Genomic DNA, 24,947 nt, shown 5'->3' with positions numbered 1-24,947 from the left:
TGTCTTCTGAAGATTTTCATACAGTGATGCACTATTCCCTACAATGGTTTCTTGTTCCTTGTCCATGTATCTTAAGTGACTCATGGATAACAACATACTAGAGTCCAAATTAAAAAAAAAATATAAAGAAATTTTGCTTTAACTTGGGATATGTACTGTAAGGGGAGCTAAAATTCTAGCTAGTCTGTCTAAAATATCTAATGAGTGGTCGCCAAAAAATTATAAGCTTTAGCAAGAGTTAGACTTTCAAGCATTTATTAAGGAGAATAAGAATTTGGTGAAAAGAAAGAGAAAGGCCTAGGTTCATCTATCTATTAAAGGGAGAGCACATTTCTCGCTCCCTTCTCTCCTGGAGTCCTGAGGAAAGAGAGAGCCAGAGTGTCCCCCTCAACCCCTCTTCCTCCCACAAGCAAACGTCACTTCCTGACACCAAAGAAAAGCTGCATGGTCTTGCCCTCAGAGGCCTTCTCCTCATGGTGGAGTTTTCCTACAGTAAATCTCCAGCACATGGCGTCATTCCAATCATTACAGTACAAATTGTCAAAAATATGAACAAGAACAAAAGGAAGATAGTTCAAATGAACAAAAAAAAGTTAGATAAAATAACAAAAAAATATGATTGTGGATGATGGGACATTTCTGGTATTTACTACTTTTAAAGTCTCTACAACCTAATTCTCCCAAATGAAAAACTCCTGTCCTCGTATTTTTCTTGTCTACCTATATATTACATAGCACAAACTTATAGCTTTCAGAAGGGCCTTTAGCTAACATCTAGTACAACTTTCTCATTTTACAGGATAAGAAAGATACTTAGTCAAGGAATAATCAATTGTTGAAACTTCCATCATTTCCTGTGGAAAGTTATGGCATTCATTACCTCTACTATGATAAATTTGGAATTGTTATTCAATCTCTTAACTCTTAGAATGTAGTGAGCAGCAATTTAGCACAGTGATGCCATATAACAGAAGTCAGTGGACCTGAGTTGGACTCTCTGGTTCCACAGGTAAGTTACATAAATTTGCCAAGCCTCAATTTCCTTACCTATCTAATGGAGATAATAATATTTGTTCTATCTATTTCCCAGAGTTGTTATAAGGGAGATACTTTGAAAACTAAAAAGCAATAATGAAATGTGAGCCAAAATTAATGTCAATTCCATTTGAACATAATAGATTGCATACAATATAAGTCATGACAAATAAAAGAACATGAATGTCAAATTTAAGAGAAATCTAGACAATTTGGGCTATAGAATACTGTCAAACTATTTTAAAAATCAGCAGCCCTAAAAAAAAAAAAAAAGAATGAAGGGGCAGCTAGATGGTGCAGTGGATAGAGCACCGGCCCTGGAGTCAGGAGTACCTGAGTTCAAATCTGGCCTCAGACACTTAACACTTACTAGCTGTGTGACCCTGGGCAAGTCACTTAACCCCAATTGCCTCACTAAAAAAAAAAATCAGCAGCCTCTGTTCTTTTTGTGGTGGCAAGAAATTAGAAATTGAGGGGTTGCCCATCAATTGGGGAATGGCTGAACAAGTTGTGGTATATGAATGTAATGGAATACTATTGTGCTGTAAGAAATGATGAGCAGGTAGATTTTAGAGAAACCTGGAAGGACTTGCATGAACTGATGCTGAGTGAGAAGAGCAGAACCAGGAGACCATTGTACACAGTATCATCAACATTATGTGTTGAGAAATTGTGATATACTTGATTCTTCTCAGGAATACAACGGTACAAGATAGTTCCAAAGGACTCATGATGGAAAATGCTCTCCAAAATCCAGAAAAAAAAGAACTGTGGAATATGGATGCAGATTGATATCTCTTTTGTTTTTGGTGCTGTTGTTTTTCTTTTTTGGAGTTTTTCCTTTTTGCTCTGATTCTTCTTTCACAACATAACTAATGCAGAAATATGTTTAATGTAATTACACATATATAACCTATATCAGATTACTTGCTGTCTTGGGAAGTTGGAGGGAATGAGAAAAATTTGAAACTAGAAATCTTATAAAAACAAATGTTTAAAACTATCTCTACATGTAACTGGAAAATAATAAAATCACACAATGATTCTTATCTAGATCCACTTTTGGAGCTTTAAGCTGAATAGATTCAAGGACTGCACACATACACACACATACACACACCACTCTGGAAAGATAGATAGAGGTATAAGTATATATGTATATGTGTGTATATGTACATATGTATGTATACACATATATAGAGAGAGTTGTAGAATAATAGTTCAAAATAGCTCTTTGTAACTCCCCCTACAAGGCCACAGAGAATAATTAGTTAGGTTAGAACAAAGGCAGATTGGTAGGTCAATTTGAATTACACTATATTTCCATCTTAAACAAGTTTTGAAATTAATGAAGACCTTTAGGGTTTTTCCCCCCATACTCAATACTAGCTCTTTAATTTCTTTCTTTTTTTTTTTTTTTTTTTTGGCAGGGCAATGGGGCTTAAGTGACTTGCCCAAGGTCACACAGCTAGTAAGTGTCAAGTGTCTGAGGCTGGATTTGAACTCAGGTCCTCCTGAATCCAGGGCTGGTGCTTTATCCACTGCGCCACCTAGCCGCCCCTAAATTTTTTTCTTAAAGAAAGAAAACAAAGCTCTAAGTTTCACAATAATGAATCTTCAAGAAAGTGTTCAGAGAAAAGAAACCACTCAGTGAATAGTCATACAGGAAGACAATTAAAAATTTCTTAAATTTCTGTCCTCCACTTCTGGTATACCCTCTCACCTGTCACCCAAACCAGAAGCTAGGGAAGGTTGGTAAAGGACATAGTTGGTAGATACCAGTGTGTGCTTAGGGTTAAATTGCTTTCTCTAAGTGGGCTTGAAAATTTTCTACAATCAGCCCATTGATTGGGATAATTGACAGGCAACACCTAACTTATCCAATTTAAAGGCTATTATGTACTTCTACAGTACTAACAGTTTGTCCCACATAATTCCATACAGCTATATAACTATATATTGTGATGATATGTGGTAAGTGTTTTCTGTGTTTATGATTGATCTCCCCAAGTAGACAGCTTCTTAAGAGTAGGGACAAGTCCTATATATATTCTCCTTATTGCTCTATAATACCAAGTACAAGGCTGGGAACAATGAGGGTGTTTAGTGAATTATTGTTGAATATAACTTTCTCAACTGTTTTCCCTGTGACCTTGTCCTCTGATTGGTGAGCTTTCACATTATCTAGTCCTATTATCAGTTCCCACACTATTTTCCATCAATTTCTAGCTATCTGTGCTGTCTTCCTCTATTAGAATGTAAGTTTCATGAAGACAGGGATTGCCTTGCTTACTTGAATTTGTATCACCAGGGTGTATGATAATGCCTGACAAATAGTAAGCTCTTAATAAATGCCTTTTCATCCATTCATTGAATTGATTTAGTTCCTAGATATCAGAGACCAAATGTCATACTTCTGTATTTCTCATAGTGTCTAAACCAGAGCTGGACACAATGTAATTACTTAATAAATAAATGTGTTCAATTAAGATGTTTCTTTAATTGGACTATAAAGTCTTTAAATAACATGGGCTGTGTCTTTATACTTTTTCTGTATCTGCCCATAGTGTCTAAAACAATGTTACTCATGTAATAGGTGTTTAATGAATAAATTTATTGAATTAAATTTTCACCTCAAATGCACTCAAAAGAAGTGCTTATGGGCTAATTTACTGCTTTCCTATATAAAATATAGAACTTAGGGAAAAGACTAGACAGAGTAAAGAAAGGCCTTGTGGGCTTGAGTGGCAATAGACTGTAGCATCCATTAGTGGAAACTTTCTGCTAGATAAGTACAACCTTCCTGGACAGATAATAGATAAATGCAGCCACAAGATCTTCTTTAATCTACAGAGTACGTACTTGTAAAAACTTACCCTGGACCTGGGGGAACACTGAGCATCTCTTTGATATTCCAGACATTAAAGTTCATTTCTTAAGATTCTATTAGAAAAAAGGAAAGCAGATTAATTAAGATAGCTCATAGAGTAATTTTTTTCAAAAACAATTTACAAATACCTATTCTGTGGAAATCAGGATGTTCCAACAGTAGTATCTACATCACATTGACATCAAGACATTTTTTATGACTATAACAAGGACGAACCTTTCCCAAGGAAACATTTTTAGTGACTTTGTATAAAAGTACAAAGTACTCTAACTCGTCATCTGCTAACCCAGTCAAAATTCATATTAACTTGTCAGGCCTGCATTTGAATTCTGATTCAGTCACTTTCCAATTATGTGACCTTGGACATGCCAATTCATGTCTTTGGGACTCATTTGCCTCATTTTTAAAAGGAAAGGTTTGAACCAGATAATCTATGTGGTTCCTTCAGCCCTAAATATATGATCCTCAAAGCCTTGTAAGACAGGTTATTACAGGGGGCAGCTAGGTGCTGCAGTAGATAAAGCACCAGCCCTGGATTCAGGAGGACCTGAGTTCAAATCTGGCCTCAGACACTTGACACTTACTAGCTGTGTGACCCTGGGCAAGTCACTTAACCCTCATTGCCCTGCAAAAAAAAAAAAAAGATAGGTTATTACAGTTTATCTTCATTTCACAGCTGAGGAAACCAATATTCATAGAAATGATGTGAAGTCACAGAACTAGTAAATGTCAGCAGTGGGATTCAAATCCAGTTTCAGCATTCTTTCCCTTATATCATGCTGAATAAAATTCAGGTCTTGCCATCAGAGTTCTAGTAAGAGAGATTCAACAATACACAAATAATTACAATGCCAGGCAGAATGTGATAGATCAAAGGAAAGGACAACAAAACGCTCAGAGAATTCTGAGCCCCCACTGAGTTCACTTTGAACCTAAAATGCCAGAAACACATCCCCTTCCCCACTAAATCACATTAGTGATGTTTGTTCAGACTGTACCACATCTGTCAAATGAAAGTTATTCACATTTGAAAATTCCTCTGACAATGCTTCAAAATGAATACCCAGTCAATTACCATCATGCTTTTCTAATTAGAAGAGGAACCTAGTACTTGATTAATAGTTTGTAGAACTACTTTACAAAGCAGTACAAGTTTATACAGGATTGTAGAAGTAGTTGATTTTCTCAGGAAATGGAAAAGATTTTTCACTTGTGGGTGCTTAAGCTCAAGGCATCCAGGTAGAGGAGGCATTATATTGAGAAAGGCAGAGTTCTGCTCATCCCATGAAATCATGCACTTAGGTGGCTGCCTAATTTAAATACTTATAACATATAGATAGATATAGATATAGATATAGATATAGATATAGATATAGATATAGATATAGATATAGATATAGATATAGATATAGATATAGATATAGATATAGATATATAGACACTCCCTCAAATACCCTTACCTCCCAGTTCCTCAATTTGCTCATTTCTCATGACCTCTACTTCATCTCAGCTACGCAGAGATAGTCACACTATCAATTTATCTAAGCATATGATATCTGAAATTCCCTAATCACAATCCATTGTCATTCTCCCTCTCCCTCTCTTTTCTAACTCAAACCCAGTTCTTTATCCTCACTGTGATCTCCAATCCTTTGACTCTTTAGTTTTTTACTGGGCTATCACCATGACACTAGTTATGTTCTCCACCACTCCTCATCTTTGTCATATAGTGAACCAATTCAACTCTACCCTGTCATCTTAAATCCCTTGCCCCCTTTATCCTATCACCGATCTTGCCTGGTCAAGTCTCAGTGTTGGATTACTCCTACCATCTGTTGACTTCACTCCCACTCACATTCTGCCAAAGGGAAGCTGGAGAAAATTTCAAAAACCACACTGACCGGATCCATTGCAAGTTTATGTTACATAATCTCAACTGGATCCTCACTGCTGGAAGGCAATCCTTTCTCCTTCTCCCTAAATGACTCACTATACCACTCACTACAGCAGTGTTTCCAAAGATTTTCATCTCTCCTCAAACTCCCCATACCTCCCCTCTCTTCCCACCTTTTCAGCTGAAGACCTTGTCTCATATTTCACTGAAACAATTGAAGCCACTCCCCCAGAGTTTTCTCTTTTTCCCTCTTCCTTAACTAAAATTTCCCAAGTGTCTTTGGCCACTATCTCTACCTTCACTCCTATCTCACATATTGAGGTGGTCCTTCATGCTAAGGCAAACTCTACATGCACAAGAGGTTGATCCCATTCTATCTTCTTTTTTCCAGTAGATTATCCATGCTATAATCCCCACTCTCTTATCTTCAATCTCTCCTATTCTACTAGCTGCTTTCCTGCTGCCTATAAACATGTCTATCTCTCCCCCATCCTCATAAATCCTTCACATCTATGCCTGATAGCTACTGTCCCAAATCTCTTCCCTTTTATTGCTAAACTCCTTGGGAAGGACATTTACAATAGATGCCATCTTTTCTCTCAACTCTCTACAGTCTGGTTTCCTACCTCACTATTCAACCCAAACTGCTTTCTCAAAGTTACTAATCTTTTTTTTGGGGGGGGGGCAGGGCAATGAGGGTTAAGTGATTTGCCCAGGGTCACACAGTTACTAAGTGATAAGTGTCTGAGGCCGAATTTGAACTCAGAGCCTCCTGAATCCAGGGCCAGTGCTTTATCCATTGTGCTACCTAGCTGCCCCCAATTCAATTATTTCTATGATGATGATTTCATATCTACTTATGTAGGCTTAACCTCTTTATTGACCTTCAATCTCACCACCAAATGTATTTTCGATATCTCAAACTAGATGTCCCACAGACGTCTTAAACACAACATATCTAAAACTGATCTCATTAGCTTTCCCCCAAACCCTCTCTTCTTCCTAACTTCCTTATTACTGTTGAGGGTACCACGATTCTTCCAGATCCCTAGGCTCATAATATGGGTTTCATCCTTGGCTACTCATTCTCTCACTCCCCAACAATTTGATGCCAGGGCCTGTCGATTTTATCTTTGCAATAGCTCTCCTAGATGCCTCCTTCTCTCTCCTCACACAGCTGCTGGGCTAGTGCAAGCCCTAGTTGGTCTCTGCCTTGTCTCTCCTCACTCAAGTCCATAATCCTGATCTTCCTAAAGATCTAACCATGTCACACTTCTACTCAATCAACTCCAATGTTCTCTATCACCTTCAATTGTAAACTCCTCTGCCATTCAAAGCCCTTCATAATCTGCCCCCCTGCCCTCCGTTCCCTTCCAAGTCTTTTTATCCCTTACACCTCCTGGCCTCCAGTGACACTGGCCTCCATGCTTTTCTTTGCACAAGACAATTCCATCTATAGACTAGGAATTTTTGCTGGCCATTGTCCCCCAGGCTTGAAGTGTTCTCCTTCATCATTTCCAACTCCTGGTTTCCATCAAGTCCCGGCTAAAATCCTACCTTATACAGAAAGCCTTTCGTAATACCCCTTAATTCTAGGACCTTCTCTATACTAATTATCTTCAGTTTATCCTATATAAAACTGGTCTACACATGGTTGTTTGAATCTCCTCCTTGAACAGAGACTGTCTTCTGATTTTCTTTTTATTCCCAGCTCTTAGCACAGTACCTGGCATATAGCAGGTGCTTAATAAATATTTATCCACTGACTGATTTTAACTGAATTAATCCTAATTAACAGTGACTCCAACAAATGTGTAGGAGACATATAAGTACTGAAATAATACATACTGAAGCAGTAATAATCATTTCTTCATGGTTCTTTGTGACCCCATTTGGGGTTTTCTTGGCAAAGCTACTGGAGTGGTTTGCCATTTCCTTCTCCAGCTCATTTTATAGAAGAGGAACTGAGGCCAACAGGATTAAGTGACTTGCCCACTCTCACACAGAACACACTGAACAAAAATACTGAAGCATTTTTGAAAGTAAATATTAAGGGGCAGCTAGGTGGTGCAGTGGATAGAGCACCAGCCCTGGAGTCAGGAGGACCTGAGTTCAATTCCAGCCTCAGACACTTAACACTTACTAGCTGTGTGACCCTGGGCAAGTCACTTAACCCCAATTGCCCTGCCAAAAAAAAAAAGAAAGAAAGTAAATATTAACATTTATGTTTTATACCACCTAACTTTATTTTGGGAAGACTATTTATACTGAAATATAAATAATTTTTTTAAAAAAAGACCCGATTTAATTGGGCATTCAGAGCCCGTTTCTTATTCTAGAATGGTAATGCAAATCAGCAGACTAACACATTATTCAGAAAACAAGAAGCTAGAAGGTCTTGGCTTTGTAATTAAACACTAGGCAAAAATGGTTATGGGCATCACTTTCTCCTTTTCCTAGCTTTCCATCATCTAAAACCCAATTCATAAACATTTGGTGTTCTCCATATAATTATAGCCCTGTGACTACAAAAAGTCACAACCTTCCAAGTGCATCTCAGCTTTCTCAGAAAATGGACTCTGATCTAGCTCTAAATTCTAATATCCTAATTAAGCAAGAAAAATTACTAAATTTTCCATACCTTCTGACCCCGGGGTTTAACACCAGGCATATGGCCCAAGGAAATCAAAGACAAAAACAAGTAACAAATGTAACAGAATCTTCATCATACCACTCTTTGTGGTAGCAAACTAAGTGGGTGTCCTTTAAATGAAGAATGTGATGTGTGACTGTAATGGAAGATTACTGTGCAGTATGAAGAATGGAAGGAATTCAGAGAAATGAGAACATTCATATGAACTGAGGCAGAGGAAAATAATAAACATAATGACTATAACAATGAAAATGAAAAGATCACTAAAAAGAAGTTCAAGTCTTTGTAATGGAAAAAATCAATTAAACTTCCTGAGAACAGATAATGAAACTTACCCCCACCTTTCTTCAGAGAGTTGGAAGGACAACTACTGCCAGCCAGAATATTGTATACATTATCAAATCTGATATTTTTCTCAATTGCTTTTCTTTGTCACAAAAGAAAGTTCAGTGAGAGAAAGGTGCTGAAAAACTGTGAAGTAATCACAGAAGACAACAATTAAATGTATTAAAAATGAAGCCGGGGGCAGCTAGGTGGCACAGTGGATAGAGCACTGGCCCTGGAGTCAGGAGGACCTGAGTTCAAATCCAGCCTCAAACACTTAACACTTACTAGCTGTGTGACCCTGGACAAGTCACTTAATCCCCAATTGCCTCACTTAAAAAAAAAATGAAGCCTATGTTCTCATTTGAGCGATTATTATTTAAAAGTCTCTACCATGCTCTTCCCTCCCTTCTTTGTAGAAGGGGGGACTATAGGAATAGATTTACATTGCATATACTATCTGACTTATTTGTATGTTGCCTAACTTTGTTGAATTGCCTTTTTTCCTCTCTTATTTTTTGTTATAAGGAATTGCTCTCTGGGTAAGGGAGGAGAAGGAATATATGAAATGAAGGTAATATAAAAGCAGAGATATAAATAACTTTTTTTAACTACCCTATACACTACCCCTGCCTTATCTGAAAGAAAAAAAAGGGTTATAGTCATCAATAAACATTGCAATTAATTAATTTGTTTCAACTTGTCTGAATACAGGGATATGTTAATTTCTTCTTTGTAGTCTACTTTCAAAGGAGTCTACTGAAAGATTCTTCTTACAGTGCAAATAAATGGGTAACATAGCTAAATGAGATGAAAGCAGGAAGAATAGATTTTTTTAATCAACTGGTTCCCTTTAAACATTCTCTAAATGCCTCACTCTAAAGGAATCCCATAGTTCAAACTGCAAAAGCAGTTCAGAAAGAGCCTAGTCAGTGAAACAGAAAAGGTCAAGAATGATGGCTAGAATTCACTCAGACTCCTACCTGTGCTTAGACCATAGTCCTAGCTCCCCAGGAGGCCTTTCTAGACTCCCCAAAGAGAATATCTAAGCTCACCAACTCCTGACTGACCACTGGTATTTAACTTGAATTCTAAGGGTACAAACTCATCAATAGTTAGAACTGTGGTTCTCAAATCTTGCCAAATCTTACCTCATTAATGGACCCCCCCCCCAAAAAAAGTTTACAGGCACATGTAAAGAGAGATGTTTTACATACCTCACCCCAGCCACAATTAATGTAACTAACAAGATGCTCTAGACCCTGATACTTCTATCAGTTGAAAATGGGGAATGATTCTTTTAACCAATCAAATCTGTAAACTAAGTGTGAACAATTCATAGATATCACCACTGAATTAATTAATCAAAGGTATAAACTAGATGCAAGCAGTGAAGTGCTTCAAGTCATTCCATGAATTTTGTTTTTTTGTTTTTGTTTTTCAGTCTCTCACTCTTTATGACCCCATTTGGGGTTTTCTTGGCAAAGATACTGGAGTGGTTTGCTACTTCCTTGTCCAGCTCATTTTACAGATGAGGAACTGAGGCCAACAGAATTAAGTGACCTGCCCAGGGTCACACAGATAGTAAGTGTCTGAGGTCAGATTTGAAATCAGGAACATGAGTCTTTCTGACTCCAGGCCTGGTACTCTATCCACTGCAACACCTAGCTGCCCAACTAGATGACATCAAATTAAGTGAAAGAAGTGGACATACCTTTGGGCATATGTGTACATATACATGTAAATATCTGTATTTATATAAATGCTCCCAGCCTACCTACTTTCCTTCTTGAATCTCTTCACTGATTTTTATGCACACACATACACATACACATATATAAATAAGATATGTGTATATGTCTATGCATACACATATATGAAGGGATTAAAGCAGGAATGCAGGAAAGTTGGGAGTATTTGGGGAGTTTTTTGAGGAATATAATCCTTGTATATACTGTGACCATAGCAACAAAAAGGTAGAGGTAAGCACAGGGGGGTATCACCTTCTTCCCATTTACCAGGTCATCAAAGAGACTGAACAAGGAACAAACAATGCATCCATCTGGGACATACTGAGGAAAGGAGGCTTCTTTGTAGAAGAAAAAAAATGCAAAAATGCATCAGGACTCAAGGACCCCTATTGTTAAGGTTCAGCAGAATGCTACACACATACCTTAGAGGAAGGAACTTCATGAATTCTTCAGGAAAGAATAGAACTTCTGTTCCAAAGAGGAACTGTGAGTTACCACTTTGCTACATGTGCCCTCTAAGCTTGAGCCTACCTCACCCTGGACTCTATGTACTTGTGGGAGAGAGTGTTCCAGTTTTTTGGGGTGAATGTTTATACCAACCATTCTTATTATAACATCTCAGTAAATATTCCTTTCTAAAATCCAATTAAGTCTGTCTGTCTGGCTGTCATCTGGGAGTAAATTAGATGAGAACCTGTGAGCAATGAACCCAGAAGGCATACTATACTCATAAAGCTCAAACATCCAACCAAGTTAAAGGACATCAGCAACATTTAGAAGTCCATTACAGTGATGTTATCATAGAACTCAAAGTTATCTTCAAAACTTATACAGATATGTAAGAAAGACAACACAGTATAATGGATAGAGAGCCAGACTTCAGGATCAGAAAGACTCCAGGTCTGAGTTAGTCTCTTTCACATGCTGATTGCGTGATCCTAGGTAAGTCATTTAACCTTTTGGTTGCCCAGGCAAGTCTCTGACCATACATTGCAAAACAGCTGTAGATCTGAATTCATAGAGGAGAGTTTTCTCACCAGGAGTCCTTGACACCAATGAAGTCACAGATCTGAAACAAAACAAAACAAACAAACAAAACAAAAAAAACAAACCTGGAAATGTAAATATAGTGAACTAGTTTGCAATACAAAAATTAGCCTCATGGGATGTTTTTTGGGGTCAAGAGGCAAGACAATTAAAAATCAAACTGGCTGGGGCAGCTAGGTGGTGCAGTGGATAGAGCACCGGCCCTGGATTCAGGAGGACCTGAGTTCAAATGTGGCCCCAGACACTTAACACTTAGTAGCTGTGTGACTCTGGGCAAATCACTTAACACCAATTGCCTCACCAAAAAAAAAAAAAATATCAAACTGGCTGGTGCCAAGCTGATTATGTGAATTGAAAAAGAGTTAAGTTTTTGAGAAGTAATCAACATTTTAATTGGTAGCCTTCTGAGTTATGTTGCAGGTATTATTCTAGCATCTGTAAAACAGAATCCTATTTGCAAATAGCTAATATTTAATTCCCTTAGGACGGATCCCCTACAAGAAATGTGATCATTTATTTGTTTGACAAATTAAGCAAAGTAATACTCTAGTTAAGCCATACTGACTAGTGAACACGAAAACTTCTCGAACTTTTATAACTAAATATCTACTATAAACTTAGGAACAAAATAAGAACGGTGGAACACATGATTCTGTCACTACACACATGTTGGGGATTACATTTTCCCACAAAGCTACACCTGCATCACTACACTGACTTATCAAGTTGAAGGAAAGGTGGGTGTATTTATATAAATACTAGATTCCCCAATTTTCCTGTTTACTCCTCACCTTGACACCTCCTTTCCCCAGGCAATTGTATACTCAAGAGCTAGACACATTTGCTTCTTCTATTACAGTGCTCCTCTACCCCTGAATTCCAATCTGCTACTGTAATCCACTCTGCTTTAAGCTTATATCAGAAAAAAGGGGGGTGGGGGTGGGCAGGTCACAGGTTTTATTAACCTGGTGTACTAAGAAACTGAAGTTTCCATAGCACTTAACCTTGTCCTCTCTTAAAGTATACTTCTGGGGAGCAGCTAGGTGGCAAAGTGAATAAAGCACCAGCCCTGGATTCAGAAGGAGCTGAGTTCAAATCTGACCTCAGACACTTCACACTTACTAGCTGTGTGACCTGGGGCAAGTCACTTAAACCTCATTGCCCTGCCCCTCCCCCCAAAAATTAAAGTATACTTCTGTTACTAAACTTTACCTGGATATGTATACTCACTCATCTGCCTGCTTGACTCTTTTTACTTTGCATAATCAGATGCTACATGCAAAAAGGCGCTTAATAAAATGTTTCTGGGGGCAGCTAAGTAGCAAAGTGAATAAAGCACTGGCCCTGTAGTCAGGAGGACCTGATCTCAAATATGGACTCAGACACTTGACACTTACTAGCTGTGTGACCCCAGGCAAGTCACTTAACCCTCATTGCCTCACAAAAAAGAAAGAAAGAAAGAAAAGACAAAGAAAAGAAATATATGGGGGAAAGGGATAAAAGGATTGTTAAAAAAGAATATGTAGGGGCAGCTAGGTGAGCAGCGGGTAGAGTACTGGCCCTGGATTCAGGAGGACCTGAGTTCAAATTTGGCCTCAGACACTTAACACTTACTAGCTGTGTGACCCTGGGCAAGTCACTTAACCCCAATTGCCTCACTAAAAAAAAAAAAAAGAGTATGTAGTATATGTGTCTACGTATTAGATTTTCTCTTCATATAATGCATATAATAGCTAAGAGGAAATCTTAAGCACTATTGCTAGCCATGCTATCATTTAAGCCTAATCTTATCTGGTAGATAAGAACACACAATTCATTTTACAGATGAAGAAACTGAGGTTCTGTGAAGTTAAATGATTTGCCCATAAACACACTGTTAAGTATAAAGTGTCCTGTATGGGGATTTGAACCCAGGTCTCTCTCCACATCTTAGGTCCAGAACACTTTTTTTTTTTTTTTGCGGGGTAATGGGGGTTAAGTGACTTGCCTAAAGTCACACAGCTAGTAAGTGTCAAGTGTCTTCGGCCGAATTTGAATTCAGGTACTCCGGAATCCAGGCCTGGTGCTTTATCCACTGCGCCACCTAGCTGCCCCCCAGAACACTTCTCCAACCCACAAAGACTGAGAGGGAATTTGTGCATATATGACCAGAGGGTACACAGTCAGAGCCTACATTAATTTAACAACCCCAAATTCGAAGACCTGCCCTCATGAGTTTACACTATAGACTGGGCGGCCTGGTTTCCACCCCTCAAAAGTAGAAGATGGGGGAAGGGCCGCGCCTGCGCAGCAGGAGCAGAGGGAAGAGGAGGCGGCAGTAGATGGGAGAAGCACGAAGCAACAGGGCCTCCTCTCCTCAGCACCCCACCCCGAAAACTGGGTGGGGCTCACTTCTCCCAGAATCAAGTCGAGAGGGTTACTCTAGAAGGTTACGCCCCAGAAACTCCCCTCAGGTTGAGACCCTAGCCCCTAAAACTGGGTATCTACAGTCCACCCCCAACCTAGGGAAAAAAAATGCAGCCTCACCCACTTAGTGCGATACTTGAGTCTCACCTTCACTAGAAGCCCCGCCCGCCTGCTGCCCACGTGACCAGGTTCCGTCTTCGAGAAAGCAACCAATCAGAGGACAGGAGCGAGCACGTGGCTTGGGGCAGCCCAGGCCTGGGAAAGCTGAGGTTACACCAGTTAAGGTGTAGCCGCCCCAAGGTCGGGTCTCCTCTGGTTTTCCCCCAGAGCAAAGGCTTGAGTGAAAGACTAGGGGCCCCTAACCTTCGCATCTGGCATCAGCTCTACAAGGTGTAGAAGAAATGCAGCCCTGGAACCTCACGATGATTCCCCATTTCAGTGACAAGTGGACGACACAAGCGGAAGCAGTTGATGAAAAAACTATAAGCCTCTTGAGGACTCAGCTCTCGGGTTTTTTGTGTGTGTTTGTTTTTATGTTGGGGTTTTTGGTTTTTTTAATGTTGTTATTTCCAACCTCTGCAGTTTGTGATTCACAACTGTGTGGAGCTGGAAAGAGTGGAACTAGTCCAACCCTGTCATTTTACAGATGAAGGAACTGAGGCCCAGGGAGACTGATAGTAATTGTCAGAGATGGATTTGAACCCAAGACATTTGATGCTACTAGAACGGTTTCCACTAGTGGTACCAAGCTGCCTCCCTAATATAACAACTCCTATAATATAACAATGGAGCCAGAAAAGTGCAGCTGTTATTTCCTGACTGGTGAAAATAGGTGCCTCATCCCCCTAAATATTATGAAACCCTTCTGACCCAGAAACCTATTCACTAGCCATGGAGACTATCTTCTCTACTCTGTGCCATCACCATAGCCTGCCTACCTTTCCACCCAAACTCGGAGTTTCTTGCTTCTCTTCTAATTTTAGCTCCATATGCAAAACCTTTTTAATTTCAGGCCATTGAAATTTTCCTTTTAACTTCCTGTGAACCTCTCTATTTCTTGTTTGGTCATGAACTCTTTCCCTATGCGTAGATTTGACTGGTGATTTCTTCCATGTCACCCTTTATATCTAAATCATAGTACTAAATTGTTTTAATGTGTTGTGACCTGAAATCTTGAATCTGGTTCAATTATTCAACTATTTCTGCTTGTGAATCTTTCACAACTTTGTTCTTTCTGCCCCATTCCAGGGCAAACCTCAACTTTAAAATGTCTTCCAGCTTCAAATCTACAATCCTATCATGTATCTTCTCTCAAACCTGAGTATTCCTGAATGTTACTAGAGAAACTCACACTCCTGTGAATGGCTCCACTACACATTTAATCTTATCTCAGCAGAACTCTACTGAGCATGGAAATTCTTATTCTTTCCTGATTGACTCTACAATAATCGCCAAAGAGAAGGTTTCAGATTTTTTTTTTTCTTCTTTCCTCTAACACCTAACACTATCACCTCTTTAGCCCTCTCAGCTGAGAGCCTGGCTTCCAAACTTCTCTATAACAATTGATGCCGTTTGCTATATGTTTCCTCTTTTCCCTTCTCCACAGCTAAAAGCCCTTTTATATCATTCGCCCCATATCATCCCCTTCTGCTTAGGTGTCAGAAGAAGAGGTAGCCTTTTTTGCCAAAAGCAGTCCTTCTATTTGCACACTGATTCCAACCCTCTCTATTTCCACTTAGAAATTGCCCCTTTGATCATTCCCTCTCTCATCTTTAATCTCTACTTATCTACTGGCTTCTTCTTAGCTATCTACAAATATGTCCCAGTCTCTTCCATACTTTAAAAAAAAAATCTTGACTGCCATGCCCCTTAAATTGTATCAATTTTCCATTTCACAGTCAAATTCCTAGAAAAAAAATTCTCTACCCACTGTTTTTACTCTTCACCTCATACTTCTTACCTCCTTGCAATTCAGCTTCAGACCCACACCATTCAAATAAAATAGATCTTTCCAAAATGACCATGATTTATTAGCTGTGAAATCTGTTGGCCTTAATCCTCTCTGCAGCTTTTGCCATTCATTGCCAACCTCCTTTCCTTCCTGGATCCTCCTTGGATTCCACAAAGCTACTTTCTCCTAGTTCTCCTAATTGTCCAAGCCCACTCCTCTGTGAGATCTTTATCCATCCTCCAACTCCTTAGCAGGGGTGGCCCTTAAATTTCTATCCTAAACCTCTTCTCACCCTATAGACTGGCAGAACCAACAGAATGAACTTTGCTGCATTGCTTTCTATCTCTGGTGTCTACAATTCTTTACTCCTGTTAATACTGTGCGTAAGGATGTGTTTGCTATTCAGAATTTTCATAACTGCAAGTGTCAACCTGCCTGCATAAGCAAATAAAATTATATTACTTGATAAAAATAATATATTCATGCATATTGGTAAAATGAGGCTTTTTCTCCTTAACACTAGAATCCTTGGGAATTTTCTCCCAGTACCCTATTTTGTCAGCATTCATATATAGAATCCAAGGGGAAAGCTGTAAATCTTTAAAGCAGAGACTCCTTTTCATCCTTGAAGAACAAGCCTCTGGGCCATTGTTCTCCTAAGCCTTGGTCACATTAGAAATAACAAGAAATTTTCATCAACTGTGATAGACTTGACTTTTCTCAGAAATACAGTGGTCCAAAATAGTTCCAAAGGACTCATGATGGAAAATGCTTTCCAAATCCAGAAAAAAAGAACTGTGGAATCTAGATGTAGATTAAACCATACTATTTCTACCTTTTTTGTTTTTCTTTGTTGAGGTTTTTCCCTTTTGTTCTGATTCTTCTTTCACAGCATGACTAATGCAGAAATGTGTTTAATGGGATTGTACATATATAACCTATATCAGATTGCTTGCTGTCCTGGGATGGAAGAAGTGAAGGGAGGGAGGGAGAAAAAATTGGAACTAGAAATCTTATAAAAACAAATGTTGAAAACTCTCTCTCCATGTAATTAGAAAATAATAAAATAATTTTATAATTTTTTTAATTGTAAAAAAAAAGAGGGGGGCAGCTAGGTGGCACAGTGGATAAAGCACTGGCCCTGGATTCAGAAGGACCTGAGTTCAAAGCCAGCCTTAGACATTTAACACTTACTAACTGTGTGACCCTGGGCAAGTCACTTAACCCCCGTTGCCCTGCCCCCCCAAAAAAAAAAGAAAAGAAAAGAAATAACAAGTTCCTCAAGATACTTTGCTTTTCCACTCAGTGATACAATTTCACTGTTTTGATTTATAACCTAAACTGTTAGGAAGATCTCTTCCAGTTTTCAGAATTGTGATAATGCTTCATTTAGCTAAGCCTAAGCGAAGTAGTTTTTTGTAGTTTCTCTAGTTCATAACAAATAACAGATTTTGCATCCTAAGCAGAGATAATGGGATGAGCCCCTCTGATCTGAGCTGATCTAGTACGAGTGGTTTCACCATCTCATTCAACCAATCACTGCCTAATATCCCCAGGAACTAGAAGACTGAAACCCAGGATTATAGATTTGATGTTTCCATCAAATCAGAGACCATCTGATTCAAACCTCTCATATGAAGACAAGGAAATTGAATCACAAAAAGGTTATGTGATTTGTCCAAAGTCCCACAGGTAGTAAGTATAAGAGGTAAAATGTTGAATCTGTGTCAGCCAGGATCCTTTCTTCATAAAAAAGGGAAAACTTATGAGCCATCTGGGAAAAGGTTATGAGATGCTACTGGGCCACCCCAACCCAGCTAGCTGAGTTGAGACAGCAGACTCCTTACCTGCTTTCTGGTCATGCAACAGTCCTAGAAACTGTTGAAGTTACCACCCACTCCTTCATTAACCACATCCTCTCCTAATTATATGCTTTCCCAACTGGCTCATATGAGACTGCAAGTCTATTCCAATAACTGGTAGAAACCCAATTCAGGACACAGACCTGCAGTGTATCTCATTTTATATTAACTTGTTCAAAGACCATTATTGGCTACAAAGAATATAGTTTACATCGTAAATTGTCAAATTTTATGCATTTGGCTTTTGCTTTTTCCCTGGGGTATGACAGTTTATCACAAATTGCTCATTTAGAGGGCGATTATCAGTAAAGGTAAAGAGGAAAATCTGATAAAGTCTTCTCTTCACTTAATTTCTATGAACCCTAAGAGTAACCCTGAATCATATGGAAAAAGGAGCAGGACCCTAAAATATCAGTGATCTCATCAGCTCATTAATTCAACTATTAGCCCTCTACAAATGATTACCCAAATCTATAGTTAAACCCAATATCCTTCCTGAACTCAAGTTGCATATAACCAACTTCACACTGGACATCTTTACCTGGATCTACTGGCATCTCAAATTATTTCTTAGCATCTTTTACATCCATTCCTTTATCTCTGCTCACAAAACTACTATCCTAGTTTACTCACTACTAATTAGGAGTGATGGGGAGATTTTAGTATGGCCATGCTTGTGGTAGATAGTTGAGGTTAAACTCATCATATTCAAAATACAACTCCTCTTCCCTAAACCCATCTCTTCTCCACACACCCTGATTTCTTCTGAGAGAACTACTATCCTTCCAGTCCCAAGTTAATAACTTTTGAATCATCTTCAATTCATTCTTCTCCCTCATCATTCCCCATATTCAATCCACTGCCAAATCTTGTTGATTCTGCCTTTTGAATGAGTGAAAAAGCATTTTTGTGGGGGGGGCAGTGGGGGTTAAGTGACTTGCCCAGGGTCACACAGCTAGTAAGTGTCAAGTGTCTGAGTCCAGATTTGAACTCAGGTCCTCCTGAATCCAGGGCCGGTGTTCTATCCACTGCGCCACCTAGCTGCCCCCAAAAAAGCATTTCTTAAACATTTATTATGTACAAAGCACTGAGGATACAAAAAGAAAGACAGAGATAGCCTACCACTCAAGACTTAGAGAGGGAAACCACCAACTTTGATGCTGCTCCAGATGAGACTTATGTTGTCCAGAATATAACACAAATATCAGCCATTTTATTGCCAGTTGATATTAATAATAAAGGCAGGAATGTTGGAGAGAGGATGCGATGGAGCCAAAGACCCTGAGCAGTTACTTTGAAGTAAGGAAATCGAAAGACGATGTTAGACTGGGCCATTCCGATGGCCTTTGGTGATTACTTGACCCTTAGGTATGATGGCTCTGTGTCCCAAGCTAGAAGCAAGGTCCTCAACTAAGCATTAGAATAGCTTTAATTATCCCCTGGCCAGATGCACAGAAGCGATGCTCTGCTGGTAATAGCAAGTTGATTAATTACCTGCTAACTTCAAACCCCAATCTGTGCAATATACATTCTTCCTGAAGTTGAGTTTTCCTGTGTTGTTTGACCAATCTCTTTTGAGTGGTCTTGGATCAAGTCTTATAGTGTTCCAAGGCTTGATGCAATAAGCACATAATTTGGCACTTAATAAATGTTGAAATGAGGCCATCGGTGTGAAAAAATGCCTTTGAAAACTCTGATAGAGCAACACAAATGTACACCTGTACCAGGTTCCCAGAGTTGCTGGCTACAAAAGAAATAAGATGTATCCCCTTTCTTTCAAGAGCCTCCTCATTTGGCAGCTAGGTGGCACAGTGGATAGAGTACTGGCTCTGGAGTCAGGAGTACCTTAGTTCAAATCCAGCCTCAGACACTTAACACTTACTAACTGTGTGACCCTGGGCAAGTCACTTAACCCCAATTGCCTGACTAAAAAAAAAAAAAAAAAAGAGCCTCCCCATTTTAATTTCTAGTTAATCCCCACCCGAAAGGCTGGTGGTACAGCTTTATCAGCATTCTTCTCCTCAACCCAAAAGTAATGTTTTTCACCCAGAAACAGAAGACAGAAGAAAGAACATTTCTACCATATGCTCAAACAACCAGAAAACAGATGAGCTGATTATTTAAGCAAATAACAGTAGCCCAGCATCCATCCAAAAGCTTTGGCATCTCTCAACTCAGCCAAAACATTCGGTTGTGCATTATGAGAATCCTATACTGATTTTCTACTTGCCTAAAATACTGTATTTGGGCAGCCTAAATATATAGCAGATCTCCACTAAAGAGCACATTCTTTACCTGGTTCTAGCTGTCTCATTCACAGGTTGAAACTCTGAATGAGTTTAGCATTGCATATTGTGGCTACATGGATTTTTTTTTTTTTTTGGTGAGGCAACTGGGGTTAAGTGACTTGCCCAGGGTCACACAGCTAGTAAGTGTCAAGGGTCTGAGGTCGGATTTGAACTCAGGTCCTCCTGAATTCAGGGCTGGTGCTCTATCCACTGTGCCACCTAGCTGCCCTGCTACATGGATTCTTTTAAGTACACAGTCTATATAACCAAAAAAAAAAATCAGACCTCCATTTTAACAAAAATAGAAATCTTAATCATAGTCCTCCCTGGAAAGAAGCCAGATTTATTTTTAGTAAATGCAAGAAAAGAGATACAGTACTGTGCTCTGTCTCTGGGAATCTTAACTACCTAATAGTTAAGACCTCCCTGTTTCACTTCTCATGCTTGTGACCTTATACCCTTTCCTCTCTGACATTTTACCAGGACAAAAGTCCTTGTAAAAGCTAAGAAAACCCAGCATTTCCAGGGAACTGCATAAGGGCAATTAATCTGCTAACAGAAGTTGTGAAATGTCTCTCTGGCAAATTGTAGAGTAGGAATTATGGGTAAGATTCAGATAGGTCGAAAGGGCAGGAGGAACAGTCCATTCATTCAACAAATGTTTAAAGTGTCAACTCTGTGCAGATCTCTATATTTGGTGCTTGGAGAAGAGATAAAATTTAGAACATGCTTAGGAATGTATTAAATCACCTGTTTTGTGCAAATCCAGACAAGAACCAACATAAACAAAGTTAAGAATGAGTATGGCCAGGGCAGCTAGATGGCGCAGTGGATAGAGCACCAGCCCTGGAATCAGGAGTACCTGAGTTCAAATCTGGCCTCAGACACTTAACACTTACTAGCTGTGTGACCCTGGGCAAGTCACTTAACCACAATTGCCTCACTTAAAAAAAAAAAAAGATTTCATGTAGACAACAAAGCATCATTGAACTTTGGAGTTCATTAAAAAAAATTAAAAGAATGAGTATGGTCCATGAAAGATACATAGAGACCATTCCTACTATGGTTGATGTGGAATATAAACTCTTTGAGGGCAGGAACTGCTTCATTTTTTGTCTTTTTACAACTAGCTCCTAGCACATGACTTACGAATTGTTATTCAATCATTTCAGTCGAGTCCCACTCTTTGTGATTTGACCCCATTTGGGATTTTTCTTGGCAAAGATACTGGAATAGTTAGTTTGCTATTTCTTTCTCTAGCTCATTTTACAGATGAGGAACATACAGGCATTTAATAAATATTGAATGAACTGAAGTTGGGAAGCAGGGGGAAATGAAATTATAAGGAGTATTTTACATGATGCTGTAACACTTGCTGGCCAGGTTTGTCTTTTCCTTAGCATCCCATTGTATTTTTCCAACCCAGAAGGTACCAAAGTAAGGAAGTATCTTTGGCATTTGTACAACCTTAAGATATTAAGATAAAGAGTAGTTCTATAAAGTCATTGTCTAATACAGCAGAACATTTAACACCAAGAATGACTTAGCTGATGAGAAGCATCATGGCTGAACTCAAAATATGATTTCCTGAGGGCCTCGTCCTTGTAGGAAATACAGAGGAAATGACTGAGGCATCCGTAGAGAGCTTCAGCCTCTAGAGTCTGCCCAGCATGCATCAGGGAGCAACATCTGCCTCTACAGGAGTCAAGTATGACTGCCGCTCATGGCATGAGGGCATATTTCACCATTTTATGACTGATTTTGTGAGGGGAGTAAATCATGGCTCTCTTCTGCCAACAGCTCCACGGAGCATTTGTTCCCTTGGCAAAAGTGAAGTTGTGAACTGAATTGGGAGTTCAGACCTGCTGGAAGCAGCAGGCTGCCAGCTGCTTGGAAAGTTTATTTATACTGTATCTTTTCGATTCTGATTTCATGCAGAAAATGTATTTTAAACTAGAATGCAAGTGTATTTTCCTTTTGGGGAAGTTGAGAAGGAGCTAAGTACCTTAATGGGAAATGGAGCATGAGCTGTGTTCAGAGATTTTTTCCCAGAGGGCAGTCAAAACAATTTGTGACAAATTTATGAATTATCTCATGAGAATACTATAACTCCTAGGTCAAACTGAATGGATACTGGGTCAGGACACTAGGAAGAAGGGACCCAGAAGGGCTTCTGGGTATTTATATCCATCTACCTCCCCCTGCCCTCTGTGTAGGGGGTAGATACTTACAAATATAGAAAAATTTCTTGTTTTCCCTGCAGCAGCAACATTAATCCTTTATACACAGAGAGGCTGGCTACCTAACCCTTGTTAACCAGACCCCTCCCTTAACACCCTCTATACCAGGGCCTAATGGACCACTTCTCAGAATAAAAGTCTATTACCTACATTCGTAATAGAAGGAAATGTCCAATTTTAGTTTAAAAATGTAAATTTTTTCTATCCAAGTTCATGGACAGCCCCCCCTGCCCTTGAAATCTACCCATGGACCCTGGACACTTAACACTTAAGAACTCCTGGTCTAGATTGTTTATCTGCTAGCACTTTGAATTTAGGTTATTATTTTTTCTTCAATAAACCTAAAGCACTTAAAATACTTTTTAAAAGAAATATAAGTTACTATTCTCAACAATACAATGATCCAAGACAATCCCAAAGGACTATCAATGAAACATATTATCTACCTCCAAAGAAAGAACTGATATGGATGGAACACAGACTGAAGCATGCTATTTTTCACTTTCTTTCATTTTTTTCTTTTATTCAAGTTTTCATATACAAAATGACTAATGTCATCGTATTTTACATAATTGTACATGTATAACCTATATCTGCTTACCGCCTGGGGGGAGGAGGGGAGGGAGGGAAGGAAGAATAAAAATTGGAACCCCAAACTATAAATAAAAACGTTTATTACTTTAAAAAAAGAAATATGAGTTGCTGTTTTCTTACATTTGAAAGATGAATAAAACAAGATAACAGTGATTTCCACATAAGCGAATCTAATATTAGTTGACAAGTAGCCATAGAACTTGGAATGGAACTTCTTTCATCTACACTGGATATTACCTTTTTTGAGGGTAGAGGAGGCAATTGGGGTTTGGTGACTTGCCCAGGGTCACATAGTTAGTAAATGTCTGAGACTAGATTTGAACTCAGATCTATCTTGATTCCAGTGTTCTATCCACTGCACCACCTAGCTGCCCCAGAATATTACCTTTCTAGGGTTCTATTATATTCTCTATCCACTGAGCCACCTAAAGAAAGGCAAAAGTGGTCCCAAGCCCTGCAATCTGATGGGAGAGACAACATGTAAACAACTAAGTACTAACAAGCTATCTACAGGATAAATAGGAGATAGTCACAAAAATAAGGTACTAGCATTAAGGGCAGCTAGAAGAAGCTTCTTGAAGAAGGTGGGATGTTAGCTGAGACTGAAAGGAAGCCAGGAAAACCAGAAGACAGAGATAAGGAAGTAGAAAAATCCAGGCATGGGGGACAGCCAGTGAAAATTCATGGAGTCTGGAGATGGAGGAACAGCAAAGGGGCCACATTGCTGGATTATAATAGAATACACAGAAGGAATTTAAGTGTAAGAAGACTGGAAAGGTAGGGAGGGTGCAGTATGAATGGCTTTAAAAGTCAGATGATTTTATATTTCATTCTGGAGGTAATGAAGAGCCACTGGAGTTTATTGAATGTGGCTTGACATAGTCAGATGAGTGCTTTACAAAGATCATTTTGATAATTTGGGGGGGGGTGTTGGGGTTTTTTTGGTGAGGCAATTGGGGTTAAGTGACTTGCCCAGGGTCACACAGCTAGTAAGTGTTAAGTGTCTGAGGCCGGACTTGAACTCAGGTCCTCCTGACTCCAGGGCCGGTGTTCTATCCACTGTGCCACCTAGCTGCCCCTTGATAATATTTTGATGGACTAAAATGGGGAAAGACTTGAGATAGGGAGACCAACCAGCAGGGTATTGCAGTAGACTGAGTGACTTTGTCAACAGTGAGGTGACAAAGGCCTGTACCAAGATAGTGGCAGCATCAGAGAAAGGAAGGAGACATATATGAGAGGAGATGTGAAGGCCTCAGCAACAGATGACATGGGGGAGGGGTAAGAGTGAAGCATCAAGGATGGCATAGTTAGGATGATAGAAATTTAATTATATCAGGTATTATTATTCTATACTTCCTCCCTTCCTCATCCCTGCATGCCCCCTGAATGATCTATTAGTATCAAAACAAGGAGGATTTACTAAGAGGGAAAGGAAAAAATGTACCTGGGCTCTCAAAATATTTTTTTCTTCTTCAGTCATGAATAGAAGTCCACTTTCTTAGCATCTCCCATTGAGCACACAATCTAGCATTGCCAGGTCTAAACTCTGTTCAGGTATGAAGCTAATGAAGTTCACATGAAGGGTTGAGAGCATAACAAACCCCCAGAAAAGTAATATTCTGGAGCAGCTAGGTGGTATGGTGGCTAAAGCCTGGCCCTATAGTGAGAAAGACCTGAGCTCAAATCCAGCCTCAGACTCTTACTAGTTGTGTAAATCACTTAACCCTTTTTGCCTCGGTTTCCGCATCTGCAAAATGAGGTAGAGAAGGAAATGGCAAACTACTCTGGTATCTTTGCCAAGAAAACCCCAAATGGGGGTTGATCATGACTGTAAGGACTGAACAACAACAACAACATAGCCTTAGCACATAGTAAGTGCTTGTTAACTTGACTCATCAAAGAATCTTGGGGATCCCAGACTTCTTGGGAGAGAGACTGGTTAATAACAGAAACTCACTGTTACATTGTAGTTTTCATCTTGTAAGAACTACCCATGCCTTTCAACATTT

General features: G+C 39.2%; 1 protein-coding gene across 1 annotated transcript in view; it reads right to left on the bottom strand.

The window, feature by feature from the left end:
- IHO1 (interactor of HORMAD1 1) overlaps window positions 1-24,947 on the bottom strand; it is a 74,677-nt gene that overhangs the window by 46,945 nt on the left and 2,785 nt on the right. The window contains exons 2-3 of the mRNA XM_043979288.1: window positions 4,510-4,550; window positions 3,912-3,978 (exon numbers count right to left, since the gene is read on the bottom strand). Coding sequence (XP_043835223.1) covers window positions 3,912-3,967 — 56 coding nt within the window. The 5' untranslated portion in view covers window positions 3,968-3,978; window positions 4,510-4,550. The remainder of the gene's footprint in view (window positions 1-3,911; window positions 3,979-4,509; window positions 4,551-24,947) is intronic.

This window comes from Dromiciops gliroides, chromosome 1 (assembly GCF_019393635.1).
Source record: "Dromiciops gliroides isolate mDroGli1 chromosome 1, mDroGli1.pri, whole genome shotgun sequence".
Lineage (NCBI taxonomy): Eukaryota > Metazoa > Chordata > Mammalia > Microbiotheria > Microbiotheriidae > Dromiciops > Dromiciops gliroides.
The sequence above is the reverse complement of the archived record's forward strand: the minus strand, read 5'-3'. Positions and strand labels throughout refer to the sequence as shown.